Source organism: Sinocyclocheilus anshuiensis, unplaced genomic scaffold (assembly GCF_001515605.1).
Source record: "Sinocyclocheilus anshuiensis isolate Anshui unplaced genomic scaffold, SAMN03320099.WGS_v1.1 scaffold306, whole genome shotgun sequence".
Taxonomy (NCBI): Eukaryota; Metazoa; Chordata; class Actinopteri; order Cypriniformes; family Cyprinidae; genus Sinocyclocheilus; species Sinocyclocheilus anshuiensis.
The window spans coordinates 2567159-2587555 of NW_015544175.1; the positions used below are offsets into that span (position 1 = coordinate 2567159).

At 36.9% G+C, this 20397-nt stretch overlaps 2 protein-coding genes across 5 annotated transcripts in view; both read left to right on the forward strand.

The window, feature by feature from the left end:
* The first annotated feature begins 547 nt into the window (after window positions 1-547).
* On the forward strand, window positions 548-3811 carry fbxo16 (F-box protein 16). Its single transcript, XM_016496277.1, has 9 exons — window positions 548-680; window positions 849-964; window positions 1128-1163; window positions 1267-1473; window positions 1849-2013; window positions 2101-2357; window positions 2879-2972; window positions 3241-3469; window positions 3673-3811. Exons 2-9 carry the CDS (start codon window positions 884-886, stop codon window positions 3699-3701), a joined length of 1098 nt encoding a protein of 365 aa, XP_016351763.1. The 5' UTR covers window positions 548-680; window positions 849-883; the 3' UTR covers window positions 3702-3811.
* Window positions 3812-4349: 538 nt separating this feature from the next.
* The window catches only part of fam49a (family with sequence similarity 49 member A), a 41330-nt gene continuing 25282 nt past the window's right edge, over window positions 4350-20397 (forward strand). For all 4 annotated transcript variants that reach the window (XM_016496415.1, XM_016496414.1, XM_016496417.1 and 1 more), the window contains exon 1: window positions 4350-4515. The gene's annotated coding sequence lies outside the window, so the exon portion shown is untranslated. The remainder of the gene's footprint in view (window positions 4516-20397) is intronic.

Consider the following 20397-nt stretch of genomic DNA (forward strand, 5'->3'; position numbering starts at 1 on the left):
CAGTGGAGCTTTTATTATGCCACAGTCGACCGCTTCCGCTCCTTCCGGTCGTGCGTATGTGGGGGGGAAAAAGCAGCGCTGTTTTATCATACTAGATACGTTTGAAAGTTCTGTTATTATGCTACTCTGTGCGGTCCGCACAACATATTAAAGCGTCTTTGGTGTTTCCATGTTTTCTACAAAAAAATGTCATTGGCAGGCGACACAATGACACTATGGACACGGTCAGTTTAACTAGTTAAAATTGCTTATTTCTCTGGATTTAAACATTCTTCGAAACATTTGGGATAATGTAAGTACACAAATCAGCAAAATATATAACACTGTTCTAGTGGTTTTTGGATATTTTAATAAAAAAATCTTACGTATTGTGCCTTTAATTTACTTTCGTCCCAATCAGTCAAATACTCTGTTCACTTAGAGCATCGGTTTTGTGAACCGTTTCATTTTAAACTGATTCGTTTAAAAGATCCAAATCAAAAGAACGAATCGTTTGCGAATCGAACATAGCCAGTGTTTAGAAAGAGGCGGGACAGAGTGAGATGGAGTGTGATTGCTATGGAGACTGGTAAACTGTACTGAGCAGGATGAGCAAAACCATCTATATCGGATCAGTAAACATTTAATGGTTTCGTTATGATAGCTAACATGACTGTTTCCGGTTGACATTACTACAAATTGTAGGTTTGATTTTTTTCTCTTTTATACTGTATTGTACTGTACGACTAGGCCATTTTGTTGTTGCTAGTATGAAAATCACAGCACATTTGTTTGTCTCAACATGGGTATGTAATTTTGATAAAGTGCTCTTAATGTTGTGGTGCCTAATATGATTGAGGTTTATGCAGGAGCTGAATCTCAAACGTCTGAACTTGACTGAAAGATGCCCCATGCTCCCAGAACAAAAATGCAGACCAAACTGAGTACCTGGACACCTCTAAATCATCAGCTCTCCAATGCTCATGTACGTGCACCAAAAATATAGTATATGATCTTCTGCTTTGTTTTACATGAGAATTGCAGTTTCAATATGTTGACTTCAGGTGTATTTTTTCAGCTACCAAAACAGTGATATTAGTGATATTACAGCGTAGAATGTTTCATATCAAATGTAAACACTTTTGCAGGTTTTTGAAGAGAGAAGAAATTTGCTTGGAAAGTGGGTAAGAAATGCACTTACTGTAAAAATCGCAATGTTTACAGTTTCTTGGTTTTGTTGTTTGCTCTGTTGATTATATGCTCAAACCCTCTTCCTCTTTACCCCAGTTTGAGAAATGGACAGATAGCCAGCGGAAACAGGTGCTGCAAGATTTTTTCTCCAGATGCTCTGCTAGTCAGCTGAAACATCTCAGACAGACTCTGAGCAGCTGGGTACCAGAGGAAGCCCTCGACTTCACTAGGGTCCTTCCCAGGGTCATATCACTCTATATATTTTCATTCCTTGACCCCCGAAGCCTGTGTAGATGTGCTCAGGTATGTGTCATTGTTAAATTTACCAAATAAATTAATAAACATTATTGGAATTGTCTGAATATTTTGATGGAATGAATAAAACACACTTTTAATATATTCTATACTTACTGTGTGCAAATACACTAACGTTCAGATGCATTTTTTTCAGAATTCTTTGACTAACAGAAAGCATTTATTTGAAATAGAATGTTTTTGGTAACATTATACATGTTTTTACTGTCACTTTTGATGAGTTTAGTGCATCTGTGCTGAATAAAAGTATTAATTTAGAGCATTAAAGTAAACATCTTACTGATACTGACCCTAAACTTTTGAAAAGGACTATGTGTATATCATTAGTGTATTCTCTAATTACTGTACTATATTCATTTGCAGGTAAGCTGGCATTGGAAAAACCTGGTTGAGCTTGATCAACTGTGGATGCCTAAATGTCTGAAACTAGGCTGGTGCATAACCTTTACTCCAACACCATTTGAGCAAGGTGTATGGAAGAGGCATTACATAGAGACAGTGCAGGAGCTTCACATTAGCAGGCCCAAGGTACGATGTCGCTGAAAGGCTGTTTTAGAGTCTCATCTACTGGAATAAATGTCATTTTTTGTGGCTCACATTTTCCACATTCTCCAGGCACCTGTGAAGGAAGAGTTTATTATCCCTGAGGTGAAAGTAATTGGCAGTGAGATAGAGGGGTCACTTACTGTGATCGGTCACAGGGAGTTGAATTCTGTCTTCCCAAGTCTTCATGGGAAGAGTAAAGATGGGAATAGCTTGGTGAAATCAGGCAAAGGTCTTCCGCCTTGGAGAGACTCAGACAGGCATCCCACTGACACAATACGCTTTAACTACTTGGATAACCTTGACCCAGTTGAGCATGCAAGAAAAATGTAAGTGAAGAACTTATTTTGTTTTGCACACGCATAAATACACGACCGTCCAAAAGTTTGGGGTCAGTACAATTTTTTTGAAAGAAATAAAAACTTAAAAAATATATATATATATATATATATGGAGTAATGATGAAAACTGAAGTAATGATGCTGAAAATTCAACTTTATGTCACAGGAATAAATTACATTTAAAAATATATTAAAATGTATTTAAAATGGTATTTTAAATCGTAATAATATTTCATAATATTTTCTACTGTTTTTATGTAAATGCAGCCTTGGTGAGCATAAGAGATAGCTTTCAAAAACATTTTTTTTACCAACCCCAAAATTTTAAAAATATGTACACAGTATGTATTATATTTGAGTCCTGAGGTTATAAAATTTAACAAAACTATATGTTACCCATTAACAGATATGCTGCATTATTTTAGTGCATTTTATGATCTGAAATTGTGCGTGTTGAAAGTATTAGCGCAACTACAGCAGAAAATGCTAAGCTGTCTTTATCTCTACAGACTCCTAAAGGGAAAAAGTGCTACAATAAGACAGGAAAACACTATGAAAGCACCATCTCACTCAAAATACAAGCTGCGCAAGGCCAAATCTTTGGTAAGCTAATATAATTGTCATGTGACTGTGCTGCAGATTCTCATACAAAGCAGCAGCAGCATGCAAAGAATTATCCAGAGGCGACATAACCAAGAGACATCATGCATACTGATCAGACTACATGTGGGATATCATGGAAATGTGCTGCAGAGGAAAAAGAGGGCACTGTGTTGCTGGGGGAAGAAAAAAGCCATTATATTAAACGTATAAACTTTTTTTTGTTAGAAATATAGGAGAAATCATGGCTTTTATTTGTATATTTTCCCAGATGTTTTTATCCTTGGATCTCAGTGCAGCAGGAAAGCAAAACAAAAACAGGCCGCAATGGGCAGCACAGAACTTAGAAGCACTTCCATCTAACAAGGACTCCATAAAGAGACTTTCCCAGACCTCTCAATGGAATGCAGGGATACGTCCTGGTCCTGTAAGGCCTCCAGTGCCCAGACTGAGTAAGGAGGGGCTCCGTGCATCACAGAGATCCCATAGAAGCACACCAAGTAAGCCCATATGTACTTTCAATATCAATCTTAAGTAAGATATTGTGCTTTCATAATAAACTAACCTGACCAAGAATATAAAATACTCTCTTGTGAAGTTTCACCAGAAAATATTTAATCATCCTAATTAATTATTAATAACATGATACAGTGTAACACAATTTGTTATATAAATTGGTTTAATAAACATTATTCTGTTTCAGCTGTGTCTCTTTTCGAAGGACAGCCATGAAGGAGAACATATGAAGAATCAAATGAAGCTTGACACATAAGGCCATCTTCTGGATGATGTTGTGATAGCAACATGAACGACTTGAAGTGATTCATACAAAGTTAATTTATTATCATGTCTTTAATTAATAATAATGTCATAACTTTATGTTGACAGACAAAGCACAATACATTCATATTGTTTTTATATGATTGTTTTTTCCTTGAGTCCCTTAAATGTGTCATTGTCCACTAGATGTCCCTGTCTGCTCAGAATGTTTGAGTGAGCAAATGGTTGAAATGTATTTTTATTGTTTATCATCTTGCTTTCTCTGTATTCTCAAATCTAACCTGTTTATGCGTTTTTAAACTGATTACTGTATTTACCGTGGAAAATAATATGAATATGTTAAACAATTATATGACATTTAACTCATATTAAAATATATGAAACATAAACCTGTACTCATCTGGCTGTACTTAATAGGACCATTATTTTTCTTTTTTTTGCATATTATTATCTCAAAATGTTTTTGTCTGAATAATCATTCTCTGTTGTGGTAAACAAAAAGTCCTTTTAAATAAGTATATTTAAAAAAAATCATGCCTGTGCATAAACGGTATTGGAACAGGACCTTTATTATGAAGACTTGCCTCTCAGGTTGCCATTTTGAATCGGAGCGCCTGTAGCTGTGTTCACGCAGCTGGCTCTGGCTGTAATATCTAGTAGACTCGGTTCTGACTGAAGTAGGAAAGTGAAGGTGGAGCTGTCCGGGAGTTGAGTCGGTAGAGTTGACAGAAGTGAAATCCCTGGAAAAACTTTGTGGAAAATACCGGTAAGCATAACACGACTATATAACGGTGTCTAGCTTATTTAAAATAGTGGGGGAAAATCTATAATTCGTTTATAAGCTTGTGTTCACAATAATAGTTAGCTCGCGCTCTAGCTCGCTGTCAAACGTCTCAATATGCCCAGAGCCTCAGGATGTGTGACTCCAGTTCACTGTAGAAAAAGTACGTCTTTTACTCTATAGCCTTGTTTCGGCAAACCTCAGTCACAACAATTTTTATCGAAGAGAAACGCGTTAGTAGTCCTCAGTGATCTATTCGGTGTCTGTTTCTGCGACAACGGTTATGAAAATTGAACAAGCTTTAGAGGACGTTAAAATGTCACAGATTTATTATGTATCTATACTAACTTTGTGTACTTTTTCATCGGTTTGGTTGACGAGCTTCCTGGTGTTTTACAGTGAAGCCCACCCGCTGTCTGTTACATTGTCAGTTGGCAGTCTCGTGCGAGCAACGGTGTTTAATGGCCAACGGTTTGTCTGCTTGCTGTTTATTCAGAAGCACGTTTGTATCTGATTTTACACCTCAAAGGCTTTTAAATGGAAATTAGGATTTCAAAAGCGTTATATCTTAAAGTAATATATAATTCATGTGTGCTTTGTCAATGATATAGACTGCTGACAAAGATTAATCCAAGTAGAGTTGACTTAAATGACCAGTAATATCATCGTTCAGTAAAGCACTTAACGTTGCCTTAGGTTACTTTGAACTAAATTAGTCTGCTAAATGGAAGATTGTTTTATTTTGCATAGCTTTAATTTTCTTCTGTTGTTGGACATTTAAATGTCCAAAATGATAGCGTTCCAGTCATCCACTAAATGTAAGTCTATACAATTGCATTTCTCCGGATAAAGGTTCTTTCAAAGTGCTAAACTGGTGAAGAGAAGTTCCAGGTTGTTCTTGTCAACCTCCGGCCACAACAGCTGTTCCTTTACTGACACTCAGGAGAGCTGGGAAACTTAAATCCCACTCATTGGATCCTGTACAGGGATGGATGGAGGGCAAGTAAGGAGGACACCCCCATAGTTTGAAGTGTATCTCTAAATTGTTGAGATACTTCTCTTCCATTTTCTTCAATGCTTCAGTTTTTGTGCTTCTCTGGACAGCCAGAGGGTTTCTAGATTTATTATTGTTTTCCCAGATCAATTGTGAAATGCTGCCTGCTTCCAGAAGGATGGCGACAGCTGCGGTGCTCTGCATGCTGGTTGAGCCTCTGGGTATGGCTTTGCATGATATCTTTTGAAATGACAAGGATCTTATTTCAGGGTAGTTTGACTAGTCTCCCATCCTGACAGAGTTTTCATTGTGGTTAGAAATGCACAGAAGCACCTGGAGATTGATAATGGCATAGTTTTTGTGGACATGTACTTCCTCTTTCAGTAATATTACCCATGCAAAACTGCATGAAATTCAGTTATTATAGACTGTTGGCTTAAGCCTTTTTGTCATTAGATTGATCAGTCTGCATCTGAACAGAACAGAACAATATTTCAGGCCTAAATTAGTGTGCATTTCACTGCACATGTGCTGCCTTTGTTTTCAAGCCCATCCGTGCTGAGTAGCTAATTGATTGGTCTGAGTCATTTTTCTTTTTCAGGCTTTGATATGCATCTCATCTCATGCCATGACAAGCACGGTGGCAGAGCATGCGAAAGGGAGTGCAAATGGTTGTAGTGAATGTGCAGCATTTTGGCAGTGTGTAAATGCATTGTGTGTTGTCCAAAAGGCTTCCGCTGCCTCATCCAGCTGGCAACAAGGCATGTGTAAAATCACTTGTTAATCCACAGAGGTTGTTTGTCTGTTCAATACAGTGCATGTGTTGCAGCAGAACAGGACGCACTTTCAGTTGTTTTAGCTGTCCAGGGTTTTCTACGTTTAATTGGATTAGTCTACTCATGATTTGTCAAGCTTTCAAAGCTGATTACATAATTGTAACAGTACATTGTTATCATTACAACATGAAAAAATGAGCGATGCACTGTATCATATTGGGTATTGGAAGAGATTTTGTAATTTAATGTATTGGTTGATAATAGACATTTAATTTTCCTTGCTCGTTTCCTATATTTTTACATTTAGATTACATTTGCCGCTCACTGAAAAATGTCACTTAAATATTTAAAATCACTAATATTTAAATATGAGACCACCTGACTCAGTTTGGTATCATCTAACTTATTGTTTTTGTACAAGTGGATCTGCAGTTCAATTACCGGATTTGTTGGCTTGAAACAGATGGACTCTTAGACTCATAATATGCTAAGTAACTGAGCTTTAATAAACACTCGCATATTTCTGTGTTTTCATCAGCAAATTGCAGCAGGGAGATTGAACTAATACAGAAAACATCCAGTAGCCTGATTTGATGTGCACGTCTATTATTTGGTATGCATTATGCATTAATATTGACAAAACGTAGATAAATTGCTTGCCTGGGTCTTATCTTTGACATTCTGAAATATAATATATTGTGCAACACCAGTGTGATATTTTCTGTTGTTCACTTTCGACAAACTTCCTCCTAGTTTTACACTTCTATTTCCTCTCTATGTCTGACTGAGAGTCAACTATGCTGAGGTTAATCGCGGGGGAAGTAGCTTATTTGAATTGCAATGATTGCAGAAACCACTGGTAATATTTTTACACAATGTATTAAGTAGGATGTTTGTGAAAGCTTGCAGCCCTACTGTTGTGCCTGAGAACAGAAGCATGGTTTTACTAGCTGCAGGCGATCGTGTAGGTGATAACTCTGTGTTGAGCTGTGTACTGTGAGTTGAAGTGTTACTAGAACTGACTACTCAGCTGGCATTAGTGTTGTTTTTGGCGGCCTGTTTTAATTTTAGTTTTAGTCTAGTCTTTGTGTGAAGCTGTCATTTTAGTTTTTATTAGTTTTAGTCACGTTCATACTCTTTTTAGTCTAGTCAAGTTTCAGTCAACTAAAAGTCTGAGCATTTTAGTCTTATTTTAGTCAGAATTATCCATGACTATTTTCGTCTAGTTTTAGTCGATGAAAACTGATGACATTTTAGTCTAGTTTTAGTCGACGAAAATGGTATTTTAGTCTCTTTTTAGTAATGCAATTCTATTTAACCCAGTCAATATAGTATAAGTACCTAGTAGTATAGATGAAACAAATTTTCTTTTAGCCAAACCCAGTTCAAACAAGGTTATCTTATTATATTATTGTTACCTTATAGACTCAAGAATACATCCATTCCAGACACGGAAGACGCTCTGATTTGAATTTACAACATTTATTTTACCAACCAAACATATTAGAAGTACACACACATACATTTAAATAAAGACGAACCCCGGCTGGCCGGCCATCGGTCCCTTTCTCTGTGTCAGACTTAACTTTGTTTGGTTTTCGTCTTCTAAATCAGTGTTTCCCAACCTTTTTTTAGTCGCGGCACCCCGTCACATGACCAGCATTTACGTTGCGTCTCGTCTCATTTTCATCACGTGATAAAGGTTCGTTGACGACGATATTTAGTCATAATTGTCATTGACGAAAGCAACACTAGCTGGCATTTGAACTTGACTGTAACCTTGGCCGTGTGAGTTGTCTGGCTCTACTCAGTGATGCTACTTTTTCATTCAATTGAGCAGCTGCTGGAATTTAGATTTATGGTGTTTTTGTCCATGGTAACAGTCTGTGAAAGCACTGTGAATGAAATGCATCATAGCCCAGATATTCTTTCTTTCTCTCCATCTCTCTCTTTCTGTCTTTAATTTGGACTCACTTGTTTAAATTTATGTAACCTGGTCTTTGCTTCACTGATTATTTGTTGCTATCTATTTATCTGGACAGGAAGTTTAGCCAAATACCAAATGCTTTTTTTCTGTGATACCAAGAAACAATGAATTTGTTCATGAAGACTCCATGACCCAGATATTTTTTTTTTCTGATAGAGTCAGTCAGGAATCCAAAAATAGATACAAAGCTAATAGCAGGTTTAACCCCCTTTTTTTTTTGCAACAAATGCTGGTGCACTTGGGTAAATCATTTTTTTTTTGTTTGTTTTTTGTTAAGCTAGTGGTTTTTCAACATACCATAGAGTCATGACAATTACATATGAGCCCATAATGAGCTCAAAAAGTTTGTGTATGTATATGTTCAAACCTACAGCCTTTCTTTGTAAGTTGGGCTGCACAATGTGGGAGTAAAATCAAATAGCTGTTTTTCCTGATAAAAAGTGTGATTTAAATGCGATTTAGGGCTGCAGAATTTGGCCAAGAAATTTGTGATTACATCAATATAACCATAAAATAATAACAATGATGATGATGATGATGATGTTTTTTTAAACCATCAAGTTTTTATTTTGGTTGACAACAAACAGCTGGTTTATAAGTGCTTTATAATAAGTGCTTCTCATTAATTATTCTCAAATGCACATTATAAAAAACCCAAACTAAGAGTAGATGCAGAGATGATTTTATGTGGCATTTACTGCGAACTGAGCTGCTCTGAGACCCTGAGAACCCTGGATCATGAGCCGCTTGTGTGTAAAAGAACATAGTGCCACACTTTACTCTGAAACACACTTCACATATATTTATTTAAAGGGGTCAGATGATGTTGCTAAAAAGAACATTATTTGGTGTATTTGGTGTAACAGAATATGTTGACATGCTTTAATGTTCAAAAAACTCATTATTTTTCAAATACTGTACATTATTGTAGGTCCTCTATGCCCCGCCTCTCTCAAACACGTCGTTTTCTACAAAGTCCCTCCTTCCGACAAGCGCAGTCTGCTCTGATTGGCCAGCTGACCCAGTGCATTGTGATTGGCCGAACACCGCAAGCACTCGTCGGAAATGTAACGCCCCTTACCATAATCGTGTGTTACCTAAGCCAGACATGCAAAATGTGCATAGCGGGGAGGTGCGAGGACTGTAATTGGGAACCGCGTTGGGCTACATCATGTGTCATTCACCGGTGAGAAAACTTTATAGATCAGTTAGTAAAAGTATTACAATACCAGGAAGGAAGATCGGGTTGTTGATGTTTGTCTGCCATTCTTGCTCTGTCTGCACAGCGTGCGTGAACACGCTGATGACGTATCCTGTCTGCGCGAACAGTAGGGCTGTGTATCATCAGCAAAGTCAGGATACGATACGTATCACGGTACATAGGCCACGATACAATACGTAACACGATACGGGACTGCACTGAATTTCACCTCAGAAGAATTATAAAACAGCTGTTTATTAAACTCTGCATACTATAGTGCCATTTCTAACTATTGGCAGAGCAGGCAGTTGACCTCTGCATTATGAAGGGCCTCCATAACTGTACCACAGTGCAATATAGGTAATGGCATATGTTTCATGTTAACATTGTGCACTACCCTCCAGGTACAATATTCTGATTGTTTGCATCTTGTTTTTTAAGCCCATAAATAATGTACTCGTTCTAATAAATTTATATTGTAATGTGCTCATTCTAATATATTAAAATCATCTTAACATTGCTGGTAGGTTATCATTGCACAAATCAACACACTCTCTACGTTTAAAAAATACAAATAAAAATTAGAAGGGTTCTAAACTAATGCGCTGTCTTCACTGTACCTCACGCACACACATTTAGTCACTAGATCACGCGTGTGCTCAGACAAACTTTTTAGCGCTGCCCTACGATTTTATCAATAAAATAGCTTAATCGCTGAAGAGCTACATTATCTTTCTCAACAAGGAGCTGGTAACATCATCGTTTCTAAAGGAATGAACTTAAAGCCACAGCTTCACTGTTAATAGAGAAACTGCAAAACTGTGTTAATTCATACATACACAGCCTTTCTCTCTCTCTCGCTCTCTCTCTCTCTCTCTCTCATAAATGAACACTTCATAAATTACACTTTTCTGATAATAGAGTATTGAAGTGGAGATCGCTAAACTGCAAGCTAATCGGTGTTTTCAGAAAGCAAGCGCGTTTATCCACAGTGGAGAGCATGCGTACATATGGTTGCCAGGTTGGCAATAACAAGTAACACACTTGGCAGATATTTCCGTATTGCGCAAGTGGGAAGCTCTGTTTCGGGGATTACGTCTCTTTATATCAGGCAACCCCGGTTGTGTTCCTCTGCGGCCAGATTAAACCTCGTTGTAGCCTATATATTATGCTCTATTCATAATTTTTTTAGAAACCTTGCACTTTTCTACTCCATTTTAAACGGTGTTCTTGTATTCAAATTAAGCGCGGTCCACTGCTGCACGCGTGCTGCGATTTCGATACTGAGACAGCTGTATCGATACTCGTATCGTCAAATCTCTGTGACGATACATCGATGTATCGAACACAGCACTAGCGAACAGGGTGCGCAAAGGTATGGAAATACATATGTTGACAGGCAGGTAGGAAAGCCAATTAAAACGCTTGGACCGAGCGTTTTGATTGGACGAACATTTCTTGGTCCTACGCCTTCCACAGAATGTATAAATACAGATCAATACATTTAGACCACTTAACTTAATGATTGCTATTGGGATTTGAAGAGACTTTCAACCAGCATAACAAAAAATGTTTCTGAAGACAATCACTTATTGCACCTTTACCCACTGATTTCTAGACTTGTCCTCTTTTGGAAGGCCAAACAAAGTAGTTTCGCTTTCACAACGAAACACACAACGTCACACAAGGCGTGCTTGAGTGAGCGGAGGCCGGCGTGCTAGAGTGAGGAACTTGAGAACGGCGCGGTCAGTGGATTCGACGAAGGAGCGGCCGGCGGGCTTGCGGCAACCACATGTGACGACCCCGGGCTGGACTCTGCTTCGTCCACGGTGAAAGCCGATCCGGCGATCCACAGCGCGAAGCTGATGTATTTCCTCAGCGACCAGCACGGATCAGCTCTAGGCATGACGAAGTGGATATCGTCCTCTTTTGGAAGGCCAAACAAAGTAGTTTCGCTTTCACAACGAAACACACAGCGTCTTCACGACATGGCGGCAGCAACAATACTACAGCGAAAATAAAAGTTACGCTGCCTTTCTCTGCGTGAGCATTTGGGCGGCGTTATGCAAATCTTCCCACATCGTGACGTAGACATGTGGGGGCGAGTTAGAACGAGGCGTTTTAGGTAGGCGTGGTTGACTTAACTTTTATAAAGAATATCTCTTTGGATTTGAGACTTTAGTCTTTGCAACTTTACAGATCTTCTTTATGCACCAAGAGCTTGTAACACTTGATGTATTTCCTCAGCGACCAGCACGGATCAGCTCTAGTCATGATGAAGTGGATATCGTCCTCTTTTGGAAGGCCAAACAAAGTAGTTTCGCTTTCACAACGAAACACACAGCGTCTTCACGACATGGCGGCAGCAACAATACTACAGCGAAAATAAAAGTTACGCTGCCTTTCTCTGCGTGAGCATTTGGGCGGCGTTATGCAAATCTTCCCACATCGTGACGTAGACATGTGGGGGCGAGTTAGAACGAGGCGTTTTAGGTAGGCGTGGTTGACTTAACTTTTATAAAGAATATCTCTTTGGATTTGAGACTTTAGTCTGTGCAACTTTACAGATCTTCTTTATGCAACAAGAGCTTGTAACACTTCAAAGAGAAAGGAAAAATTGAAATCGCATCATATGACCCCTTTAAATAACAGCCTCAGCAATTTGATAATCATGCTAAAAGAATTGCAATTTTTTGTTTTATTTTGATTAATCAGTCCTACAGTCAGTACAGGCTTAAATTATGCTTGAAGGGCAGTGAAGACCCTGTCTTCCCCATGTACTCTGCGACATGGATCTTTGTATCTCAGTGCTTTTGAGATGCTGAGATCACAGAACAGAAGTGCTATTCAGACCAAAAGCAGGCTGTAAGAAGAATTGTATGCCTCTGAGTCCTACACATTTTATGATGAGCTGCGGAGAATGTCTCTGAATACCAAACCCCCATCAGTTTACGCACTGAGGCTGTTATGTGGTTTCCACACTCTTTTCCTGTGCCTGATAATCCAAAATGCCAAGAACGTCGGCTAGATGAAGTTTTTCCTACTTAAGTGAAGAGAACCCATTATCTGAATAATGTAAATTTCTTCAGATACTATAAACATTCATACTGTTAGGACCCAAGGTTCATATATTGTGTTTGAATGGGATGCATTGTTTTGGAAGTGTTGCTCCTCCCATCATGACCCTATTGAGCACAGTTAGTGCTAGGGGTGGAACGGTTCAACTTACTCACGTGTTCGGTTTGTATCACGGTTTTAGAGTCATGGTTTCGGTATAGTTCTGTATGTATGTTTAGGCAAAAACTATACTGTCAAATAAAAATTGATTATTCTTATTTTCTTTAACTACAAGCAACAGCACAAATAAATACAACAGAGTATACAAATAAAATAAACAGTGATTTTCAGGGTTTTTTAGGTAGGTCTAACATTAGTTTTTAGGTACAGAAATTGAATGAAGTAATGAAATGTAAAACAGCATTGCATATTGGACTGTATAAATTAAAGATTAATCTTTATTAAAGTTACAAAAGCTATTCAATCAAGAGCAGTGAGTGATTTCTTTGTTGTTGCTGTTTGATTAATATTAAGAAAGTGCTGTCACTTTAAGAGAATGCACTGATACAGTACGTTCAGCCGGCTATGTCTGCTATAGGATACTTACCAAGATGAGCATTTTGACATAATTTTTGTGTGAATTTGTCCATTTAAACACAATACTTTCAAAGAGAGCTTAATATTTGCGTGCGTTCTGAGGCGCGGGTTTGCGCTTGGGATGAGCGCTCGCACAAATCTAATCTGGTTTTTAAATGTTTAAACTGGCAAAGCTTAAATTAGTTTAGCTTAAACCCAGATATCAACGTGTGCTGTTCAGGTCTCACGTGTGCGCGCGCGCTATCAGCACCTGGTTGATGACGGGATAAATGCTCATATTCCAGCATACGGCATTCGCATTGAACAAGAGTGAATGGTTTGTCCACGTTTTTTTTACATCGCTGTTGTTATAATGTATTGGGAAGCCAGAATGCGCATCCATCAACAGAAACATATATTAGCCGAACCCTGTTTGTTTTACTTGTTATTTATTGCAAACCATTTTTTCCCGCGAACCGTTCCACCCCTAATTAGTGCAATACGGTTTGACCAAAAATCTGTATCATGGTTTTTTTGGGGGGGTTCTGGCGGTTTCATGATTTAGCACGGTTTTTACCCTGACTGAGACTTTATATGAATCAAAATGCATGAAACAGTTGCAAAACCACTGCATTTTAATCGTGATCCGAACAAAGATGCTACATATAGCATGTGCAGTTTTTGATTTAAATTAGATTGCATAATTTCACAATTTAAAGCAAAAACAGAATGGTCTGACTTTAGTTTTGTGAAATTATGCTACATAAACATATCTGAACGAAACGAAAACAGCAGACGGGCTGGATAAGAAGCAAATTCACTCTCTGACAGCAGGTGGTGCTTAAGGAACAGTGTTTCCTTGGTTACTGCTGTAAACAAAGCAGTGCTGTGCTTATGAACACTACTTTAATATGCATTATTTGGAGGTAAGATGAAAAGAAAATTCTATCTAAACTTTTCTGAAGACAGTCAGTGCCCCTTGGAGATATTCATATAAACCCCCGCCCCTAATTCAATATTTAGAATTTTCATCCAATATTTCTTGCTCTGATTGCTACAGTATTTTCTCCTCTTTGTATTGTGACCTCTGTCAGGTATGAAACCTAATCCTCATTATTCTGTCTAAAGAAATGTGAAGTAAACGTGTAAATATATCCATATTTCTCCAATTATGCGCAATTTTGGACTATAAGCCCTTATTGACGCTGTTCAGTGAAGCTATGTGAACACAAATCCCCTATCAATATTTTTTTTTAATTCATACCAGTTGGGTAATTCAAACCGTTTGAACCGGTATATCGCCCACCACTAAGCAGTGTTATGGCAGAGGAAGCAAGGCGGCCATTGTGGCAGTGTTTATGTTGCCCTGCCTCTTGCCACATTGCCCGCCCACCATTGCCCATGTAGGGGCAAAAATCAACCAGCCTCCTTCAAGCCTCAGTCACCTTTCCTGCAGCCCGAGGGAGGCACATTTCTCTTAACCCAATTTTAGGTTTTGCTATCCTCCACAGTCAAAACAGAGGTCTTCAAAGGGTCTTTTAGGTCTCACCCTGTGGTGTCTCTGTTATGTTATATAGGGTGGAGCAGCCCTTGTGCCTTTTAGCCATTTTTGCTCTTTACAATGAAGTCTCTTGGTTGAAGAAATCAAAGCCTTTTATTATGACAGGCCTTTTAGTCAGATGATGCAGAATATCACATCTGATGGTGTGTTCATTCAAGAAGCAGTTTTAAGCACAGCTCACTGACCTTTCTGCACTAGACTGGCACTAAATATTTGATTGTGCTTTAGACCACCCTGTGTAGTTGGAAAGCTTTAGAATTGAGTTGAATAACACAAGTTCTAATACAGTTACGGAGCAAATTTGTTGAAAAGCATAATTTAAAAATATGATACAATTTGTTAACAGTATGTGAAGCTATATATGCTGTTTAATTTAGGAATCTAGGATGTGTAGGTGTAGTATGAGGGTGTAGTGTAATTACCTAAAATAGACATGGCAGGCAAAGTTAAAGACACAACATCCATGACAACGAGTAACATAAAGCCCTATAAAATCTATTTATTTATTTAATTCTTTGTTTTCCATTTTCATTTTTCTGGATTCTGTTTTAATGGTGGTAATCCAATGAAGGCATAAAATATTAAGAATTTAATGCACCTTTTAAAATAAGTAATGAAATGAAAATGTAATGATTCATTTAATTTTTTTGCCATGCAAAATGTTGCACGAGAGGTTTACTGTTAAAATTAAAATATGGAAGAAAGATTGTGTGATATTTCTTAAATAAAGTTTTAATAACTTTTGACAAGTAGTTGTCAAGACCTGAGTTTCATATGAAAAGATGCCGCTCATTCACACAGACAGAAACATGAAAAATATGCAGACTTCATATTTAAATGGCAGTCTTTTTATGCTTTAACACTGGTCTATATCAAAGTGTCATTAATTGTACAGCCCTACTTTTGATTTATTGAATTTACTCGTAAGCATTTTTTTTTATTTCAGAAATTGTGCAAGCAAGTTGCTAAAGTAATGAATTGAGATGTGTAGTATTTTGCTGATTCACAGTGTAACTGTTACAGTATCTGGTATTTTTCTTTGCCTATGTTTAGATGCCCCCTTATGAGGTCAGTAAGTGCTGTGATATTTGTCCATTATCAGTGCCATCTCAGCAATAGCAGAATTAAGAGAAACCACTAGAAATGAGCTACTCGCAGCTAATGGAGTTGTTGTGGAGAAAGGAAATAGCTGTTTTTACTGCACTGTTATTGGTTAGGCTAGACTTTTTGTGTGGTGTGACCTATCACTGTGTTTTCTACACTGCTCCGGTGTTTGTCAAAGACCACACTGAGCATCAAAAGCTCATGAACTCCCACACATTGTGCAGTCTGGTCACTTTGCTACATTTCTCCATGGATGTTATCGCAGAGGAAACTCTTTCTCACCTGATATTCTGTAGCATTAGATGGCTGTGTGTGAGTGTGAGTGTGAGTGTGTCTGTGTACGTGAAGCTGACACATTGCTTTCAGTAAGTAACACAATATTTAGACTCTGGGTCAGTTTTATGTCTTAATGTACCAACTCTATCATAAATCAACATCTTGATGTTGTTTGTTAGCTGTTTCTACTAATAAAATAAAATAAAACAAAGAGAAGCAACGTGTTTTGATTTCCACAAAAGACGGTGCAAATGGACAGTGTGATTTATGGCCTCTTTAGTGAATGTTGGTGTGTACACATGTAACACCAAACCACTACCTTGCATCAACATTTTGGTTTGTTGAAAGGATTAGCATTATCGTGGTAATTAGGGGTGGGCAGTATGACAGAAATATATCACAGCACAATTCATATTGTATAAAGGTTTATGTTGTAAGTAGCCATGTAGTAATTCATCTAAATACTTTATAAATAAAATGTTTAGTTTAATATCTTGATATTTTCAACATTTTCAGTCTTGTTAAAAACAAATATATTAAGTACTTATATATTAAGTGTTAAAAACTGTTAACATCTATAAAATTTGTGGGTTAAAACAAAATAATGAGATAAAGAGCCATTAATAAGCTCCTTAAAAATGTCTATTTGTGAATGTCTATTCTGTGACACTGTAACTAACTAGCAAATGCAGCTCTTTGAATCTATGTAAGGGTGGGCAGGTTTTGTGTTCATTTTGAGTTGGTTTTATGTGAGCTGCCTGTGAGATTACGGCGCTCTTAAAAGAAACAGGATTACAGGAACCCCCTCAGTCATACTTCAAATCCCACTGAACTGAGAGTACCCAAGAGCGTAATCGACATAATCAGCGTTGTTTTCGTTAGGGGGAAAGCGTGCGTATGCGTTGTGATACTCTCTAAAATGGCGGAAGATGTAACTCGGGGGAGAAGAATTGTTGAATATATTGTTGGTTTCTGGACCTGGGAACATTACAGTTGCGTTGCTGTCTACGCAGGGTCTGAGAGCTCTCACATTTAATCAAAAATATCTTAATTTGTGTTCCGAAGATGAATGAAGGTCTTACGGGTTTGGAACGACATGAGGGTGAGTAATTAATGACAGAATTTTCATTTTGGGGTGAACTAACCCTTTAAATGTGAACTGGTGGATCGATAAAAAGACAATGCATTATAAAAATCTAAACAGTATGGTGTGCAATATATATGGTCTGCGATTATATCGTAATTGTTGTTTTAACAATGTGCGATTCGACATTATCGAGTACATCGCGAAAAGCAAACAAAACGCACCTACAGAGTGCACAGTCTGCACACATACATTAGATGATGAAGTCAGTTAATATAGGTTAAACTAGTGCACGCATTTAGAGTGTGTTCTTTCACTGTATGAATCGGTTTATTAAAATGCATTTAGAATTATCACAATTCAAGAAAGGGGGGCAGAAAATGTATATATTTATATCATTTCATATAGTTAATATCACACGAAGAGTGCTGTTTTTTTCTCAAAAAGTCAACATGATTACAAATGTGATATTGATTTTATACAACAGTTCAATAAACACGAAGTTAATATTAAGAGACTTACGTTTTAGACAACATATTTACTGCTTTTGCTCTATTACGCCAACAAAAAGCAGCACTGTTTTGCATCTCTGAGCAACATGACGGTGTTTCGTTCCTGAATGAATCAAGCATTTAAATGATTCGGTTCAATCGCAATGACTCACTTATTAACAGTGACTTGCTGCCAACTACTGGTGGTTTTAATTTCACATTTAAAGTATCTTTTAATTTTTTTTTTAATTATTTCAAACATCAGTTTTCAATGTTTTATGTTTAAAATATCAAAACATTATTCATGCATTTGTAACTGCAGGTTAAAGTATTCCATGTCCCTCTGAGCTGCATTAAACTGCGTAAATACATCTAAATGCCACTTCGGATGCAGCGTCTGTGTTTCCTCTGCATTGTAAAGATCAATTTTGTTGATACTGATTTCATTTGCTTGGTAACAGCCCAAATGCAAGAATTTGACTCAAAAAGTTGATGCACACTTTTAGAAAAAATGGCTTAAAGGTAAAAATGCCCATAAAACTTGTTGGAAAAGATTAATTTCTATCACTGCTGTGAACTGACCACAAAGAATATGAAAAATATCAAAAAATTCAGGAGTCAGCTGTCCACGGTAGTCCTTAAGATATCAGCACAGTAACACACTCAGCAAAATATTGTCTAATTATTGTTATCGATAAAATCCCAGAAAATATTGAGGTATTATTTGTCAATATCGCAAATCCCTAATTTGTTATTTAATTTATAGAATAATTTATTGATAATAATTGCTTAAATTAATATAATGATTAATACTTTCGACTCATCCATTTTCTTAAAAATGGTTTAAAGGCTGAAATGTAAATTTTTATAATTGTATAAAACTTTTGTTTTTGTGAAAACTTGTATATGAACTGTAAATTATGCTTTTTACAGTAATTGTACAGTTTAAGATGTTACTATAGACATTGCCCTACCCCGCTCATATGGTATTAATTTTATTTGTGCAGGTCTTAAAAAAGGTCTTAAAGTCTTAAATTTGCTCTTAAAAATCCTGCAGAAACCCTCGTCCATCTCCATTTGTTTTCCAAGTTTTACACTTCGTTGACTCTTCATGCATCTTAACCTCTGGATGAACTGCGGGGAGTGGCTCTTAAGATTGTCTTGAATGGCTGATGTGTTGCCTTTATGTCTGGGTTAAAACATTTCGCCATGGCTCTAATGATGTGCAGAATGAATATCTGAAATTGATACCCGAAAGACACCTTTTCCTGTTTTAATATAATAGTACTGCATGATGATAATTCTGAGCAGGTTTACATTTGCTTACATTTGCTTTGATCTATCTTAAATCAAGTGAACCATATGCCAAAATATATAGAAGTAAATGAATCTTGCTTCATGATTGCAAGCCGGTCTTTTAGTCCAATTAGTGCTGGACGATTATGACAAAAATGATCATTGTCGATTATTCTCTTGAAATTGTAACTGTGATTATTAATTACAATTATCACAATTTACATTGAATGATGTTTTGAATAGCCTTATACCATTGTTTGAAGCAATTTTTATTTGAAAATAAAGCAGCTGAATACACTCTTCCTGAAAAATGTATTGTTTTTCTATAGCATTAAGCCTCAAATGTCAACTATACATTGGTTTGGTTTCTTCTTTAAATAATAATAAAAGAAAAACGTGGTATTATAATGTTATACAAAAACTAAAATTAAAACAATGGAAAAAAACCCTTACGATAACCTGTAGAAAGAAAAAACACACATAAGCATACAGAATATTGCAAGTAGACCTTTTTTATCGCGCATTTGAACGATTACGTAATTGTGGCATCCGTAATTGTAATCACGATTAGAAATTCAATTAATTGTGCAGTCCTAAGACTAATGGTGATGTTATTATCTCAAAGGCCTATCATTGCCTATTAGGGCTGTGCGATATTGAAGAAAAATGCGATATGCGATACCTTGTTTAAAAATGCGATATGCGATACGATATTGCTTAAAGTGTGTAAAATCAATTTCAATTATATTTAAAAATTAAAATTATATAACCAATTTGTTTCACATTCTTTCTTGGAAAATAAAGAATCACTATAACTTCTGAAAGTGACCAGCAGTGTTTTAGCATTACATAAAAAGTAATGTCACAAATCATAAAATGTAATTTAACATCAATGTGAACATTAGGGCTGTGCGATTAATCGAAATCGAATCTAAATCGCGATTTCTTAATCGCAAAGCCTGCGATATGGACGCGATATTACTCTGTTCCAGAGCATATGCATGACTGCCAGCCTTGAGTTGCAGTCTTACTAACCAATAGAGTGAGCACACCTCCGTTCTCCCCAATCAGCACTGCTCTAGCCAACTGCGTAAACACCCACCATAAAAATAAATAAAAAAAAAAAAACCAGAAAGCGGGAGAGAGACAGAGTGGGATTATGGCGTCTACTATCTGTCAAAAAAAATCGCCATTTGATATTTTCCCCCAAATCGCACAGCCCTAGTGAACATACAAACAAAAAAATGAATGACACTAATTTTATATCATTGTAACTTTGCTTTCCACACACTTCAAGTACTTCTTCATATACCACAGCAAAAACTATAGTCTGAGAAAGTTCAAACATGATTGAAGGAAAGTGAACAGTCAGTAAAAAAAAAAAGAAAGAAAAAGAAAAAAAAAAGAAATACACAATTTACAAGCATAGATAAAATAAACAGTAGTATTCAGGTACAGAAATTT

Coding starts and splice junctions, on each gene's coding strand:
- fbxo16 (XM_016496277.1), top strand. CDS start 884: ATGCCCCATGCTCCCAGAACAAAAATGCAGACCAAACTGAGTACCTGG. Junction 965..1,127: donor ATCAGCTCTCCAATGCTCAT/GTACGTGCACCA, acceptor ACACTTTTGCAG/GTTTTTGAAGAGAGAAGAAA. Junction 1,164..1,266: donor GAAATTTGCTTGGAAAGTGG/GTAAGAAATGCA, acceptor TCTTTACCCCAG/TTTGAGAAATGGACAGATAG.